Source organism: Rhinopithecus bieti, unplaced genomic scaffold (genome assembly GCF_001698545.2).
Source record: "Rhinopithecus bieti isolate Rb0 unplaced genomic scaffold, ASM169854v2 scaffold_44368, whole genome shotgun sequence".
Lineage (NCBI taxonomy): Eukaryota > Metazoa > Chordata > Mammalia > Primates > Cercopithecidae > Rhinopithecus > Rhinopithecus bieti.
The window spans coordinates 180,713-193,216 of NW_016817889.1; the positions used below are offsets into that span (position 1 = coordinate 180,713).

Consider the following 12,504-nt stretch of genomic DNA (forward strand, 5'->3'; position numbering starts at 1 on the left):
GAATAAACCGCACAATGACTTGAAGAAGGAAAAATCTTCTTGGACCCAGTGGAAAGTAGAAATGGAAGCAGCAGACCTGTTGGAAAGCCCTTTTTCTTTTGAGACTGAGTTTCACTCGTTGCCCAGGCTGGAATGCAATGGCGCAAATCTCGGCTCACTGCTACCTTTGCCTCCTGGGTTCAAGTGATTCCTGTGCCTCAGCCTCCAGAGTAGCTGGGATTACAGGTGCCTGCCACCATGCCTGGCTAATAGTTTTGTATTTTTAGTAGAGACGGGGTTTCACCATATTGGGCAGGTTGGTCTCGAACTCCTGACCTCAGGTAATCTGCTCGCTTGGCCTCTCAAAGTGCTGGGATTACAGATGTGAACCACCGCGCCCAGCAGGAGAGCCCTTTCCTTAATCACATCAGGACAAGTAGTTAAAACAGGGCTAAGAAGTATGGCTGTGTAGTGATCACTGTACAAGCACACTTGGCTGAATGAACCAGTGGGGGATAAAATCCAGCCCACCTGCCGCTGGCTATGCTTTGTGCCTCAGGACCAAGGTGTGCTTCCTTGCTAATTGACAGGAACCATCTTCCTGCCCAACTGCATTCCCATTGACTAGGCACCTTATCTGCCCAATGGGGCTGTGAACCCTAATTGGAAGCTTTGCAATTCTTAACACTGTATCTTCTTGAGCTGGGTTTGAGTCCCTATCCAATCAAAATGAAGGCCTGAGAGGACTATTCAAGTTCTAACATGATGTGGGGCAAGGCATAGTACTCCAGATCCGGGACATGAGGCAGCTTTTGGCTTAATATGACAATCTAATAGTTCCTAAAATAGAATTATCCCAGGATAGAGCTCCGTATGACAGAAGGGCTCTTCATAGGTAGTTGGTAGGGGGAATTGTGTATCATGTACGAAGTAGGACCAGATGTCTTTAAAAAGGCCTTCCAACTCTAATGCTACATGAATCTGTCTAGTTGTTATGTTCCAACAGGGACAGCTCCTAAAATAGTGTGGCAAAGCAAGAGATGAGATTTCCAGTGCTGACTCGGTGGTGGAATGACTTTAGGGCAGGTATTTAACCTCCACTTCCCCGTGTACACAAGTGATTTCACAACTCTTGGCAAAAACAGTGCTGTAAAAATAGTAAGTTTATTTGTTAAAAAAAAATGCTGCATTTGAAAAGTACCTTCCTTCTGGGATTTTCAAATAATTTGCACTACATTTTATTCATCTACACATTGGAAATGAGTAAACTGGTGAACATATAGCTTTTTGTACATTTAACACAACCAGTGCAAATTCTCCTGGCTCTGAGAAGGCAGAGAAGCCCTTTACTCAGAAGGTCTTCAATTCTAGCATTACTCCAACTCCTAGGGAAATTTCGGGTGGATGCCTATGGCTGTATGACCATCTGATTCCTCATGGACAGGACAGGAATTCAGCAAGGGAGCTTAAAATATTTTAATTGTCAACATTCCATGGTGACTCTCCCCAAAAATCTAGTGGTAGGAAAGTAATCTGTACTTATTCCTCTTTGTGCACACAAAGGCTTCATTTAAATTTGAGAGCCTGCTGGGGATCCATTACCTAGCCATTCAGAGATCCTGTCAAATGCACAGCAGATTGGATACTCCCCATCCCAAAGGGGTTCCTCCCACCTGGATGGGGCCAATCTCGAGTTGACAGTGTCCCTCAGAGTGCATCATGGAGATGGAACGTCCCTTCCAGAGAGACTTTTACACAGGGAAAAGCATTTGTTGGCTGGGCTCCAACTCTCATTTGGTACAAAAAGCTTTACATTCTTTTCCCGTCTTACATTACATTCTTCAAAGACTTCCGTGCTTGCCAGCTGGATGCAACTCAAGCTCTAGTGTTTACTCTTGCACAGCCCAAAACCCTTGCAAACCCAGCTTCCTTCTATCAATGACATCACCCATTGTGGCCCAGGAACCACAAAATCTAAAATACAGGCTTAAATTCAGTGAGTGAAGAACATTCCATATTGAATGGGCATGAGATACGCCTATCAGATTGTGTATTTTTTTTTTTTTTTTTTTAAAGACAGCCAATTACATCGTATCTAGTCAAATGAGCAGATTCTAAAGCAGCCTGCTGGGAAGTTCCACTTAGTCTCATCGGACACTGTTCTTTGGGACATCTGTGGGAAATGTTCTGGAACTTGTTCCTTCATGGGAAACACTAATTTTTGAAAGAAGTAGATGTCTGGAGGCAGGTCTGGTGAATAAGCTGGATAGTACTGCCTTGGACTCCAACTGAGGGGTGGCAGTAAGCAATGAGGATGGGCTATAAGGCTGTTAACTGGCTAAGGGCCATCCTTGGGCAGGCATTTCAGACACACCTGGAGAAAGGGCAGTAGCATCTCCGATAGGCCAGCTCTGAAGGAAGCTTAGTGCTTAATACAGTCACACTGCATAAATTAGCTTACAGTGCTCTCTCGAGTGGAAAATATTAATAGTGTATATGCACTTGATAAGCAAAATTCCTCAAGAAAAAAAGTTTAATAGCAAGGAATTTCCATCAGTCCCCTACCTGAGAGGGGTCTTTGTGAGGATTACCACAACAAACACTTAAAAGGATACAATAGGTATTTATTAAATGCTGCCTTGCCTTTTACCTCTTCTTTTTTTTTTTTTGAGACGGAGTCTCACTTTGCTGCCCAGGTTGAAGTGCAGTGGTGTGATGTCGGCTCACTGCAACCTCCGCCTTCTGGGTTCAGGCAATTCTCTTGCCTCAGCCTCCCGAGTAGCTGGGATGGACTATAGGCACATGTCACCATGCCTGCTAATTTTTTGTATTTTTAGTAGAGACGGGGTTTCTCTGTGTTAGCCAGGATGGTCTGGATCTCCTGATTTCATCATCTGCCCACCTCGGCCTCCCTACCTCTTCCTTTACTTAACAAGAATGGGGTCTAAGTTTTCAGGTGCCAAGTCCCCAAACTCCTCTTCTAGCCTTCTGAATTGTGTAATAAAACCAGGAAACAGGTGATCCAGCTGAGAAGACAGACCTCAAAAGTATTTCCAGACTAAAAAGCCAAAAACTTCCAGTGAAATCCTATGTTCCAAGTCATCAGATCAGTTTAAGGACTGGAAGACTAGAATGACTGACTGGTTCTCTGACCAGGAAGAACAGGGTGGAGTTTGGGAGAGCTTCCTTGACCCAGGAGGCTTTGGAGGGTAGTTAACATTAGAAGTCAAAAGGCACTTCTAGCCCAGTTGCCTAAGTAGAGGAAAAACCCTTTCTCCTTTAAAAGGAGAACTGAGCCCACGATTGGCAAGTTTAAGGCACTTAACCTTGACCAGTTCTGTAGGTCTGGAGCATTCTGGTCCCTGGCTGCTTTCACTACCAGGCCCTTCTCACTTATCCACCTGACTTACTGCCCCAGCATTCCTTTGGCATTGCGAGCTGTGACTTGCCACATTTTAATGACATGATTGAAGTAGCTACCTTGCAGGATAGATTTTCTGGGGTATAGGGAACAAACCAACAGTGCCATCAGGTGTCTTAACACCCGGATGTGGAGAAACCCCTGGGGCAAGGGGCTGTGGTTTCAGGAAATCTCAGTTCTCAAAGGCTTAAAGCCACATTTCAAGGCACTGAGGTTAGGCTGATATGCTGGAAAACAAGTGCCTTGGAACTTCCGTATTGGAGAGGGAGGATGTCTTGTGGAATTCAGATGTAAGCCTAACCCTGCATTAGAAAAAATGTTCACTGGGTGAGAGCAGTGGTATTCCTGGGGATCTTTATGGTAAGGATCTGAGTTATATACTCCTGGGAGGTAGGAAAGAAGGTCTCATTTCATTCCCTCTGGCGCATTGTCAATCAGGCAATTATTGCTAATATTGACTTTCCCTTTGTAGGTATGTTCAGAACTGTTAAGTCACAACTTGAGAGTGAGTTCCCACTTGTTTTGATAATTCCCTTTTAGTCTGAGCAGAGGACAGTCTGTTCACAGCTAGGAATGAAGCTGAAAGTTGGAATTCTGTAGCCCTGGCCAAGGCAGGTTTTGCTGTAAGAAATCTTTGCAGTTTAGCACCAACATCTTCCTGGGTTTGCTATCTAGACAGTGCAAAGCAGTGGAACATGCGATAAACGAAAAAGCCATGGAAAGGGAGGGAGACATGCTTGCAAATAGGCCTCAAAAATGGAGGTCTCCCACTTTATTGGTATCAGAATTACTTGCAGAGTTTTTTAGAAGGATAGATCCCTAGACCTCCCCACCTCCAAAGTCCTGAGCAGCTGGAGGTACACAGTCATGTTGGAGGGGGAGGAGAACTGATGGATTCTACCTGAGGCAAAAAGATGAGGGAAAGGAACAAAGAAAAAGGGCTGAAAAAAGGTCTATGAATACATGGGTGGAAATGAGCAAAAGCACAGAAGAACCATAAAATAACAAACATGGTTCATGGAGCTGAGTGGAACAGCAGCAGCCAGGCATATGACCTCGGTGAGAAAGCACCATGTTAGCACAAGGCTTCATAAATTCTGGTTCTCCCTGGAGTCTCTGCTTCTAGAACACCACATTAGCCACACAAAATTCTCCCCAAAAAAAAAAAAAAAAAAAAAATTCCAGAATATCAGGCTGGGTAAATGGGTCAACATATAAGAAAGAATGACTGCAAAGCAGGCCAGGTGTAGTCCTGCAACACCCTATGGATGCAACAGCTCTGGGGTCTCAAGATCAGACAAACTGGTCCTGATACCCCACACTAAATTTCCTGGGCAGAATTCTTCCGAGTGCAGTGAATCCAGCCTGGAGAGAACGCCTTCAACATGGTCAGTGTCGGCTCTGGCGCTTTGCAATCTCCTCCTGGATACGCAACTTGAGGGCTTCTCGCATGGGTGGATCCAGAGGCGTGTGTGCCGACACCTCCTCACTCACCTTTCCTGGATCATCGCCCTACATGGAGGAAGAGTCAGGAGGCTCAGGGCCTGGCTTCTTCCAGAAAGGTGACCTGCCCTGTCCCTAAACACTCTCACAGAACTCCGTTTAGCTCAAGGCTTTTTGCCAGCACCTGTCATTTCCCAGATGTCCCCTGTAATAGTGATTCTCCACTGGGGGCCAAGAGCCCTCCGTGTTCCCCTACTGAGAATCACTGTGAGATGGGAGTGAGTTGTGCTCAAAAGCACTGCCTGCCAGGCCTAAGTTCACATATGGAGCAGACACTTCCCACTGGGGGTCCTGAGGAAAACAGCGCTCAGGGTCTGACAGTGATTACTACCATAGCCCAGGACCTTCCGGCTGCAGCTGTTTCCACCAGGCGTACCTGATACACGATAACTGATGTGACCTCTCCACTGTCTGCCTCGTATTCTAAGCGGAAGAGCTGATGGCCAGAGGGCTCCAGCTCAGAGCCTCCACTACTGCTGCTTTCACCGGACTCCTCATAGTCTGGGTTGCGTGGTGGGTGGGCAGAGATATCTGGAAGGATGAACCACAGTAAGAAAGAAGAGGGGGATGCTGCTGAAGGCCCTGCCCATAGAGATGCTGCAGGAAAATATACGGTTAACAAAGCCCCAGTCTTCTTTTTTTGAGATGAAGTCTCACTCTGTCACCCAGGCTAAAGTGCAGTGGTGCGAACTCGGCCCACTGCAATCTCCGCTCTGGGGTTCAGGCGCTTCTCTTGACTCAGCCTCCCGAGTGGCTAGGGTTACAGGCAAGTGCCACCACGTCCAGCTAATTTTTGTATTTTTAGTAGAGATGGGGTTTCACCATGTTGGCCAGGCTGGTCTCGAACTCCTGACCTCAAGTGATCCGCCCACCTTGGCCTCCCAAAGTGCTGGGATTACAGGCGTGCGCCACTGCGCCCAGCTACCCCAATCTTCTTATGGGTCTAGTGTAAGTGGGTTTATTTTTTGAGATGAGTCTTGCCCTGTCGCCCAGGCTGGAGTACAGTGGCTAAATCTCGGCTCACTGCAACCTCCGCCTCCCAGGTTCAAGCGATTCTCCTTCCTCAGCCTCCTGAGTAGCTGGGATTACAGCCGCCTGCCACCATGCCTGGCCAATTTTTGTATTTTTAGTAGAGATGGGGTTTCACCATGTTGTCCAGGCTAATTTCAAACTCCTGGCCTCAAGGGATCCGCCCACCTGGGCCTCCCAAACTGCTAGGATTACAGGCATGAACCACCATGCCTGGCCCAGTGTAAGTGTTTGGTGCGCTGCCAGTCAAGAACTTATTTACCTTTGCATCCCTGCCCTGAGGCCAGCACAGTCCTGTCACACAGTAGGTACACAATGCACATTTGTCTAGCAAAAAGTACTGGAAAGCAGAAGGGTGGATAGAGCTCTGCCTGGGTTCAAATCTAGGCTTTGCCATTTACTAGCTGAGATCTTGGGCAAGTTGTTTAATCTCTCTGTGCCTGTTTCCTGACTGTGAAACAGATATAAGCGTTTTTATGAGGCTGTATGAAGACTCAATAAATTAATATACGTAAGATCTAAAAGCACTTTAAGTAATGCTTAACAAAGGTAGGGTGTGGTGGCACACACTTATAATCCCACCACTTTGGGAGGCCGATGCAGGCAGGTCATCTGAGCTCAGGAGTTCGAGATCAGCCTGGGCAATGTGGTGGAAACCCCTTCTCTACAAAAAATACCAAAATTAACTGGGTGTGGTGGCACACGCCTGGGGTCCCAGGTACTCGGGAGGCTAAGGCTGCAGTGAGATCGCACCATTGCACTTCAGCCTGGGCGACAGAAACCTAGTCTCAAAAATAAAATAAAAACTTAAAAAAAGAAGTAATAATGCTTAATAAAAATTAAGTGTCATATGTTAACCATTGTGATCTCTAGGTAGCAGGGAAGCTGGGGAAAGACCATTTACTGGGTTCATTCCACAATTATGTGCTGGTCGCTCATCGCTGTGCCAGACTTTTTCTTTGCTAGGTAGCGGAGCACCTTACTAAAATACAGCACGGTGGGGCAAACCGGCAGATAAACGTCTTGCAGGCTCCTGGATACTCTCTGCGACAGCGATGCTTAACTGGGGGCTTGTGAGTCGTCCCACTTTTGGGGAGAATCATTCAGCGGAGATTTGGGAGCGTTGAGGTGGAGGTTCCGGGAAGAGACGAGGTGAGCTGAACCTTAGGAGTAAGAAGTGGTTTTTCCCTACAGAGAAGGGGAGTGCGTTGCAGGAAGAGCGCGCGGGCTGGAGACAGGCGGGGCGGGCGGCCTCACCTCGGTGTCGCGGCAGGTACACCTGCAGGTCTGGCTTGCGGGGCCGCGTCGGCGCGGGCGTGTGCCGCCTCCTCACCTTCTCCTTGGCCGCCTGCTTCACCTTCTTGTCATAGTCGTCCCTGCGGGGAGCCGAGCGGGAGTCAGGGACTGTCGGGCCAGGCCAGGCCAGGAGTGGCGGCGACAGCGCAGGGCGGGGCGGTACCGAGCGATCTGGTTCCGTCGTATATGGTGCACGAAGCCATGGTTCATGTCCAGCCGCCCGCCAGGCTTGCAGCAGTGTCCCGGCCGGGGATGCGGCCCCGCCTCCATCCGGAGCCGGGGGGCGCAGAGTCGTCGCCGCCTCGACGGCCCCAACAACAGCCACCCGCCCACAGATGTCCGCGCCGCCCCTCGCTCAGCTTCCGGCCCCGCATCCTGACTTCCGGTCTGGGAGGCCCTGCCTGGCCAAGCGATGCGGCGCGCGGAGTTTTCGGGGTCTGGTCGGGTCGGGTGGAGCAGGGTACGCTTGAGTTCTACCGCCCGAACCTCTAGAGGGCTTTTGGTTTTGCTTCGTTTTTGTTTTTTCGTAACACATCAATAGGAAACAAGGACTTCGGCTTACAGCTGATACCAGAACATTCAGCAAAATGCAAATCATCTATTAACACAACTCGATGCTTACGGCGGTGCCTTCCCGTCTTTCTTTCTGGTAATAGGATACTGTGCAATCCATCACCATCTGCGTGACTTTGGCTTACCGTGTAACCTTGCCACGCCTCAGTTTCCTCATCAGTAAATGGGAACACCTAGAGCACCTACCGCAAATAGATTGTGAGGCCTTGAAATGCTCAGGCAGGGCACACAGCAGCGCCCAGGCCGCAGGCTCCACGAAGGCTCTCCTGGCCTGGCTTGCCTCGTATCCTCCGCGCCGACGGCTTAACTGTCCCTGCGGGATGACCCAGGGTTTTTGAGGGACCTACGGGTGTATTATTTTCTTGTTTACTTAGTTTTCCTTTTTTTTTTTTTTTTTTTTTTTGAGAAGGAGTCTTCACTCTGTTGCTCAGGCTGGAGTGCATTGGCGCGATCTCGGCCCACTGCAACCTCCGCCTCCCGGATTCAAGCGATTCTCCTGCCTCAGCCTCCGGAGTAGCCCGTGCCTCCAGGCCTGGCTAATTTTTGTATTTTTAGTAGAGATGAGGTTTCACCATGTTGGCCAGGCTGGTCTCGAACTCCTGACCTCAGGTGATCCGCCTGCCTCGGCCTCCCAAAGTGTTGGAATTGTAGGCATGAGCCACCGCGCTCAGCCCTTTTTTTTTTTCTATTTTTTTCTGACCACTGGGTTCACGTCACAGCGTGTAAAATTCTCAAGTCCTTTTACAAAAGTCAAAATCAGGAATTCATGATTAGGACAGGGACAAACGGCTGGGTGTGGGGGCTCATGCCTGTAATTCCAAAACTTTGGGATGCCGAAGTGGGAGTATGGCTGGAGCCAGAAATTTGAGACCAGCCTGGGCAACACAGTGAGACATCCTCTCTATGAGAAAAAAATACATTTAAAAAGAAAGAAAGAAAGAGCCGGGTGCGGTGGCTCACGCCTGTAATCCCAGCACTTTCGGAGGCCCAGGCGGTCGGATCACGAGGTCGGGAGTTTGAGACTAGCTTGGCCAACATGGCGAAACCCCGTCTCTACTAAAAATATAAAAAATTCGCTGGGCTTGATGGCCGGCGCCTGTAATCCCAGCTACTTGGGAGGCTGAGGCAGGAGAATCGCTTGAACCTGGGAGGCGGAGGTTGCAGTGAGCTGAGATGGAGCCACTGCTGTCCAACCTCCATCTCAAACACACACACACACACACACACACACACACACACACACACACACACACACCAAAAAACAGGGACCAATGGTGGTCCAGCCACACGATGGAGTATTACTGAGCAATCCAAGGGAAGCTCTGTAGCTCACCAACGTAGATGGATTATAAAGTAAATATGCCCAGTGAAAGAGGCCAGGGACTCTGTATGATTCCATTTATATAAGACTCTAGGCGGCCGGGCGCGGTGGCTCAAGCCTGTAATCCCAGCACTTTGGGAGGCCGAGGCGGGTGGATCACGAGGTCAGGAGATCAAGACCATCCTGGCTAACTTGGTGAAACCCCGTCTCTACTTAAAAAAATACAAAAAACTAGCCGGGCGTGGTGGCGGGCGCCTGTAGTCCCAGCTACTGGGAGGCTGAGGCGGGAGAATGGCGTGAACCCGGGAGGCGGAGCTTGCAGTGAGCAGAGATCGCGCCACTGCACTCCAGCCTGGGCGACACAGCGAGACTCCGTCTCAAAAAAAAAAAAAAAAAAAAAAAAAAAAAAAAGAGAGACTCTAGGAAGTGCAAACTAATCTATAGTGACTGAGAGATCAGTTGATTTTTGTGGGGGTTCTCTGGGAGGAAGAGGTTATCTTTGGGGCTGGGTAGATTCTTTAAATTTTTTTTTTTTTTGAGGCAGGATCTCTGTCGCATAGATTGGATTGTAGTGGCGCAATCACTACTCACTGCAGCCTCCACCTCTCAGGCCCAAATAATCCTCCTGCCTCAGCCTCCTGAATAGCACACCACCATGCCCAGCTAATTTTTAATTTTTTTTTGTGGAGATGTGGTCTATGTTGCCAAGGCTAGTCTTGAACTCCTGACCTCAAGTGATCCTCTTGCCTCAGGCCTCCCAAAGTGCTGGGATTATAGGTGTGAGCCACCATGCTGGGCCCAGATCCCTTCTCTTGATTGTGGTGATGGCTTCATGGGTGTATATATTACAAGAAAGGATCCAGATTCAGACCCTAACGGAGGGTTCTTGGATCTCATGCAAGAAAGAATTCAGGGTGAGTCCGCAGTGCAAAGTAAAAGCAAGTTTATTAAGACAGTAAAGTAGCCAGGTGCCGCGGCTTATGCTTGTAATCCCTGCACTTTGGAAGGCAGAGGCGGGCGGATCACTTGAGGTCAGCAGTCCGAGACCAGCCTGGCCAACATGGTGAAACTCTGTGCCTACTAAAAATACAAAAATTAGCCGGGTGTGGTGGCAGGTGCCTGTAATCCCAGCTACTCAGGAGTCTGAGGCAGGAGAATCACTTGAACCCAGGAGGTGGAGATTGCAGTGAGCCGAGATCTCGCCACTGCACTCCAACTTGGGTGACAGAGTGAGACTGTCTCAACAAAAATACAAAATAAAGTAATGAAAGTACAGCTACTCCATAGACAGAGCAGGGCGTTCCTGAAAGAGGAGGAACGCGTCCATCCTGGCTACAATACTTGTTTATATATAGGATAAAAAGATTATGGGGAGATGTGCTCTGCTACAAGGGTTTGTGATAAAGGATTAATTTTATTAATTACTATATTTTGCAAGAAGCAATATTATCTTTAAAGCAAAATTAGGAATGCCTGTATTCTCCAGTTATTGGGATTTTAGGACACTCCCAAGTCTGGATCTGTTTAGTAAACATTATCTCTCTGTTCCCTTAACCGGAGACATCTAGAGGCTAGGAATATCTAACTTCCTAGGAATGCAGCCTGTCAAGTCCCAGCCTCATTTTTCTAACCTTCAATGGAGTTGGTCTGGTTCGAACTCCTCTGACACATACCTCAAGTCAGAATTCAGTAAATTGCTGTGTTGTGTTGTGTTGTGTTGTGTTGTGTTGTGTTGTATTGTAAGACGGAGTTTCACTCTTGTTGCTCAGGCTGGAGTGCAATGGCGCGATCTCGGCTCACTGCAACCTCCGCCTCCCGGGTTCAAGCGATTCTCCTGCCTCAGCCTCCTGAGTAGCTGGGATAACAGGCTCGTGCCACTGCGGCTAATTTCTGTATTTTTAGTAGAGACGGGGTTTCGCCATGTTGGCCAGGCTGGTCTCGAATCCTGACCTCAGGTGATCCGCCCGCCTCGGCCTCCCAAAGTGCTGGAATTACAGGCGTGAGCCACAGCGCCTGGCCTAAATTCCACACTTTAAACATGTAGTTTGTTGTATGTCAATTATACCTCAATGGAACAGTTCAAACAAGCAAACAAGTTCAAGGCAGGTCCTGAGGTTATAGCTTTATTAGCTTCATGGTAAATCCGCTTCTACCGGGCATTTGCGTTTACATGGTACCAAGAACCCTCTAACAGTAGAATTAGGGCCGTCAAGGGGATGATTTGGGAATGTCGCCTAGTTTTCCTGCGCAGGATTGTCAGCCTCCAAGCCGCGGAGACTGTGGGAAACGACCTCGCGATGGTGGTTTCGAGGCACAAATCTGGGGCCGAATGACAGCTTCTTTTTCTTTTATTATTTCATTTTGAGACGGAGTTTCGCTCTTGTTGCCTAGGCTGGAGTGCAATGGCGCAATCTTGGCTCATTGCAACCTCCGCCTCCGCCTCCCGGGATGGAGTTTCGCTCTTGTTGCCCAGGCTACAGTACAATGGCAGGATCTCGGCTCACTGCAACCTCCACCTCCCGGGTTCAAGCGATTCTCCTGCCTCAGCCTCCCAAGTAGCTGGGATTACAGGCATGCGCCACAACGTCCGGCTAATTTTGTATTTTTAGTAGAGGTGGGGTTTCTCCATGTTGGTCATGCTGGTCTTGAACTCCCGACCTCAGGTGATCCACTCGCCTCGGCCTCCCAAAGTGCTGGGATTACAGGCGTGAGCCACCGCGCCCGGCCTGACAACTTTTATCCAGAAAACTGTCGCCAGTAAAGGTTCCTGTACTCAGTAAACTGTAAACGACAGTAGGCCCACAGAAGGTTCTCAGGGGCGGGGAAGCCGCTGCAGGAACAGCACCGCCCACAAATTTCCTGCAGCGTGATATGTCCCCAGTGGCGACTCGTAGAGCGTTCGCGGCTCGCTACCAGCCCCTCTCCTGATTGGCCGCGTGCCGCGCGCTCGAGCGTGCCTGGCGCCTCCGCTGGAAGACTGCCGATAGTGGCGATGTCCGGCAGGTCTAAGCGGGAGCCTCGCGGTTCCACCCGCGGGAAGCGAGAGTCCGAGTCGCGGGGCAGCTCCGGTCGCGTCAAGCGGGAGCGAGATCGGGAGCGGGAGCCTGAGGCGGCAAGCTCCCGGGGCAGCCCTGTGCGCGTGAAGCGGGAGGTCGAGCCGGCGAGCGCGCGCGAGGCCCCGGCTTCTGTTGTCCCGTTTGTGCGGGTGAAGCGGGAGCGCGAGGTCGATGAGGACTCGGAGCCTGAGCGGGAGGTGCGAGGTGCGCGGGGCCGGGCCGGGCTAGGCGCGAGAGCCTCTTTTTTTCACGTCCTTTTTTCTTGTCTCTCTAATTTTCCGCCAGGCCCCTGCGCCCGGTTTGGCGGGGCAGGGGTGGGGTTGGCG

The 12,504-nt window shown here is 49.7% G+C and overlaps 2 protein-coding genes across 5 annotated transcripts in view; one reads left to right on the plus strand and one right to left on the minus strand.

The window, feature by feature from the left end:
- USP39 (ubiquitin specific peptidase 39) overlaps positions 1–12,504 on the plus strand; it is a 92,966-nt gene that overhangs the window by 1,006 nt on the left and 79,456 nt on the right. For 3 of the 4 annotated variants that reach the window (XR_001882297.1, XM_017856295.1, XM_017856294.1), the window contains exon 1: positions 11,884–12,382. The exons of the other annotated variant lie outside the window; for it this stretch is intronic. Coding sequence is in view for 2 of the 3 variants with exons in the window: in XM_017856295.1 (XP_017711784.1) it covers positions 12,115–12,382 (268 nt within the window). In the remaining variant the exon portion in view is untranslated. Of the gene's footprint in view, positions 1–11,883; positions 12,383–12,504 lie in introns of those variants that run through there. 4 annotated transcript variants of the gene reach the window in all.
- On the minus strand, positions 1,125–7,594 carry CUNH2orf68 (chromosome unknown C2orf68 homolog). The gene is made up of 4 exons (XM_017856307.1): positions 7,392–7,594; positions 7,190–7,308; positions 5,280–5,434; positions 1,125–4,912 (listed from the first exon to the last, which is right to left on the minus strand). The coding sequence occupies exons 1-4, from the start codon at positions 7,496–7,498 to the stop codon at positions 4,790–4,792; spliced, it is 504 nt and encodes a 167-aa protein (XP_017711796.1). The 5' UTR covers positions 7,499–7,594; the 3' UTR covers positions 1,125–4,789.

What these genes read in the sequence shown, in the direction of transcription:
- CUNH2orf68 (XM_017856307.1), bottom strand. Translation starts at nt 7,498, where the DNA reads ATGGAGGCGGGGCCGCATCCCCGGCCGGGACACTGCTGCAAGCCTGGC. An exon ending in CGACGGAACCAGATCGCTCG is followed by an intron (nt 7,309 to 7,391) that starts GTACCGCCCCGC and finishes GGCTCCCCGCAG; the next exon opens with GGACGACTATGACAAGAAGG. An exon ending in GTACCTGCCGCGACACCGAG is followed by an intron (nt 5,435 to 7,189) that starts GTGAGGCCGCCC and finishes TCATCCTTCCAG; the next exon opens with ATATCTCTGCCCACCCACCA.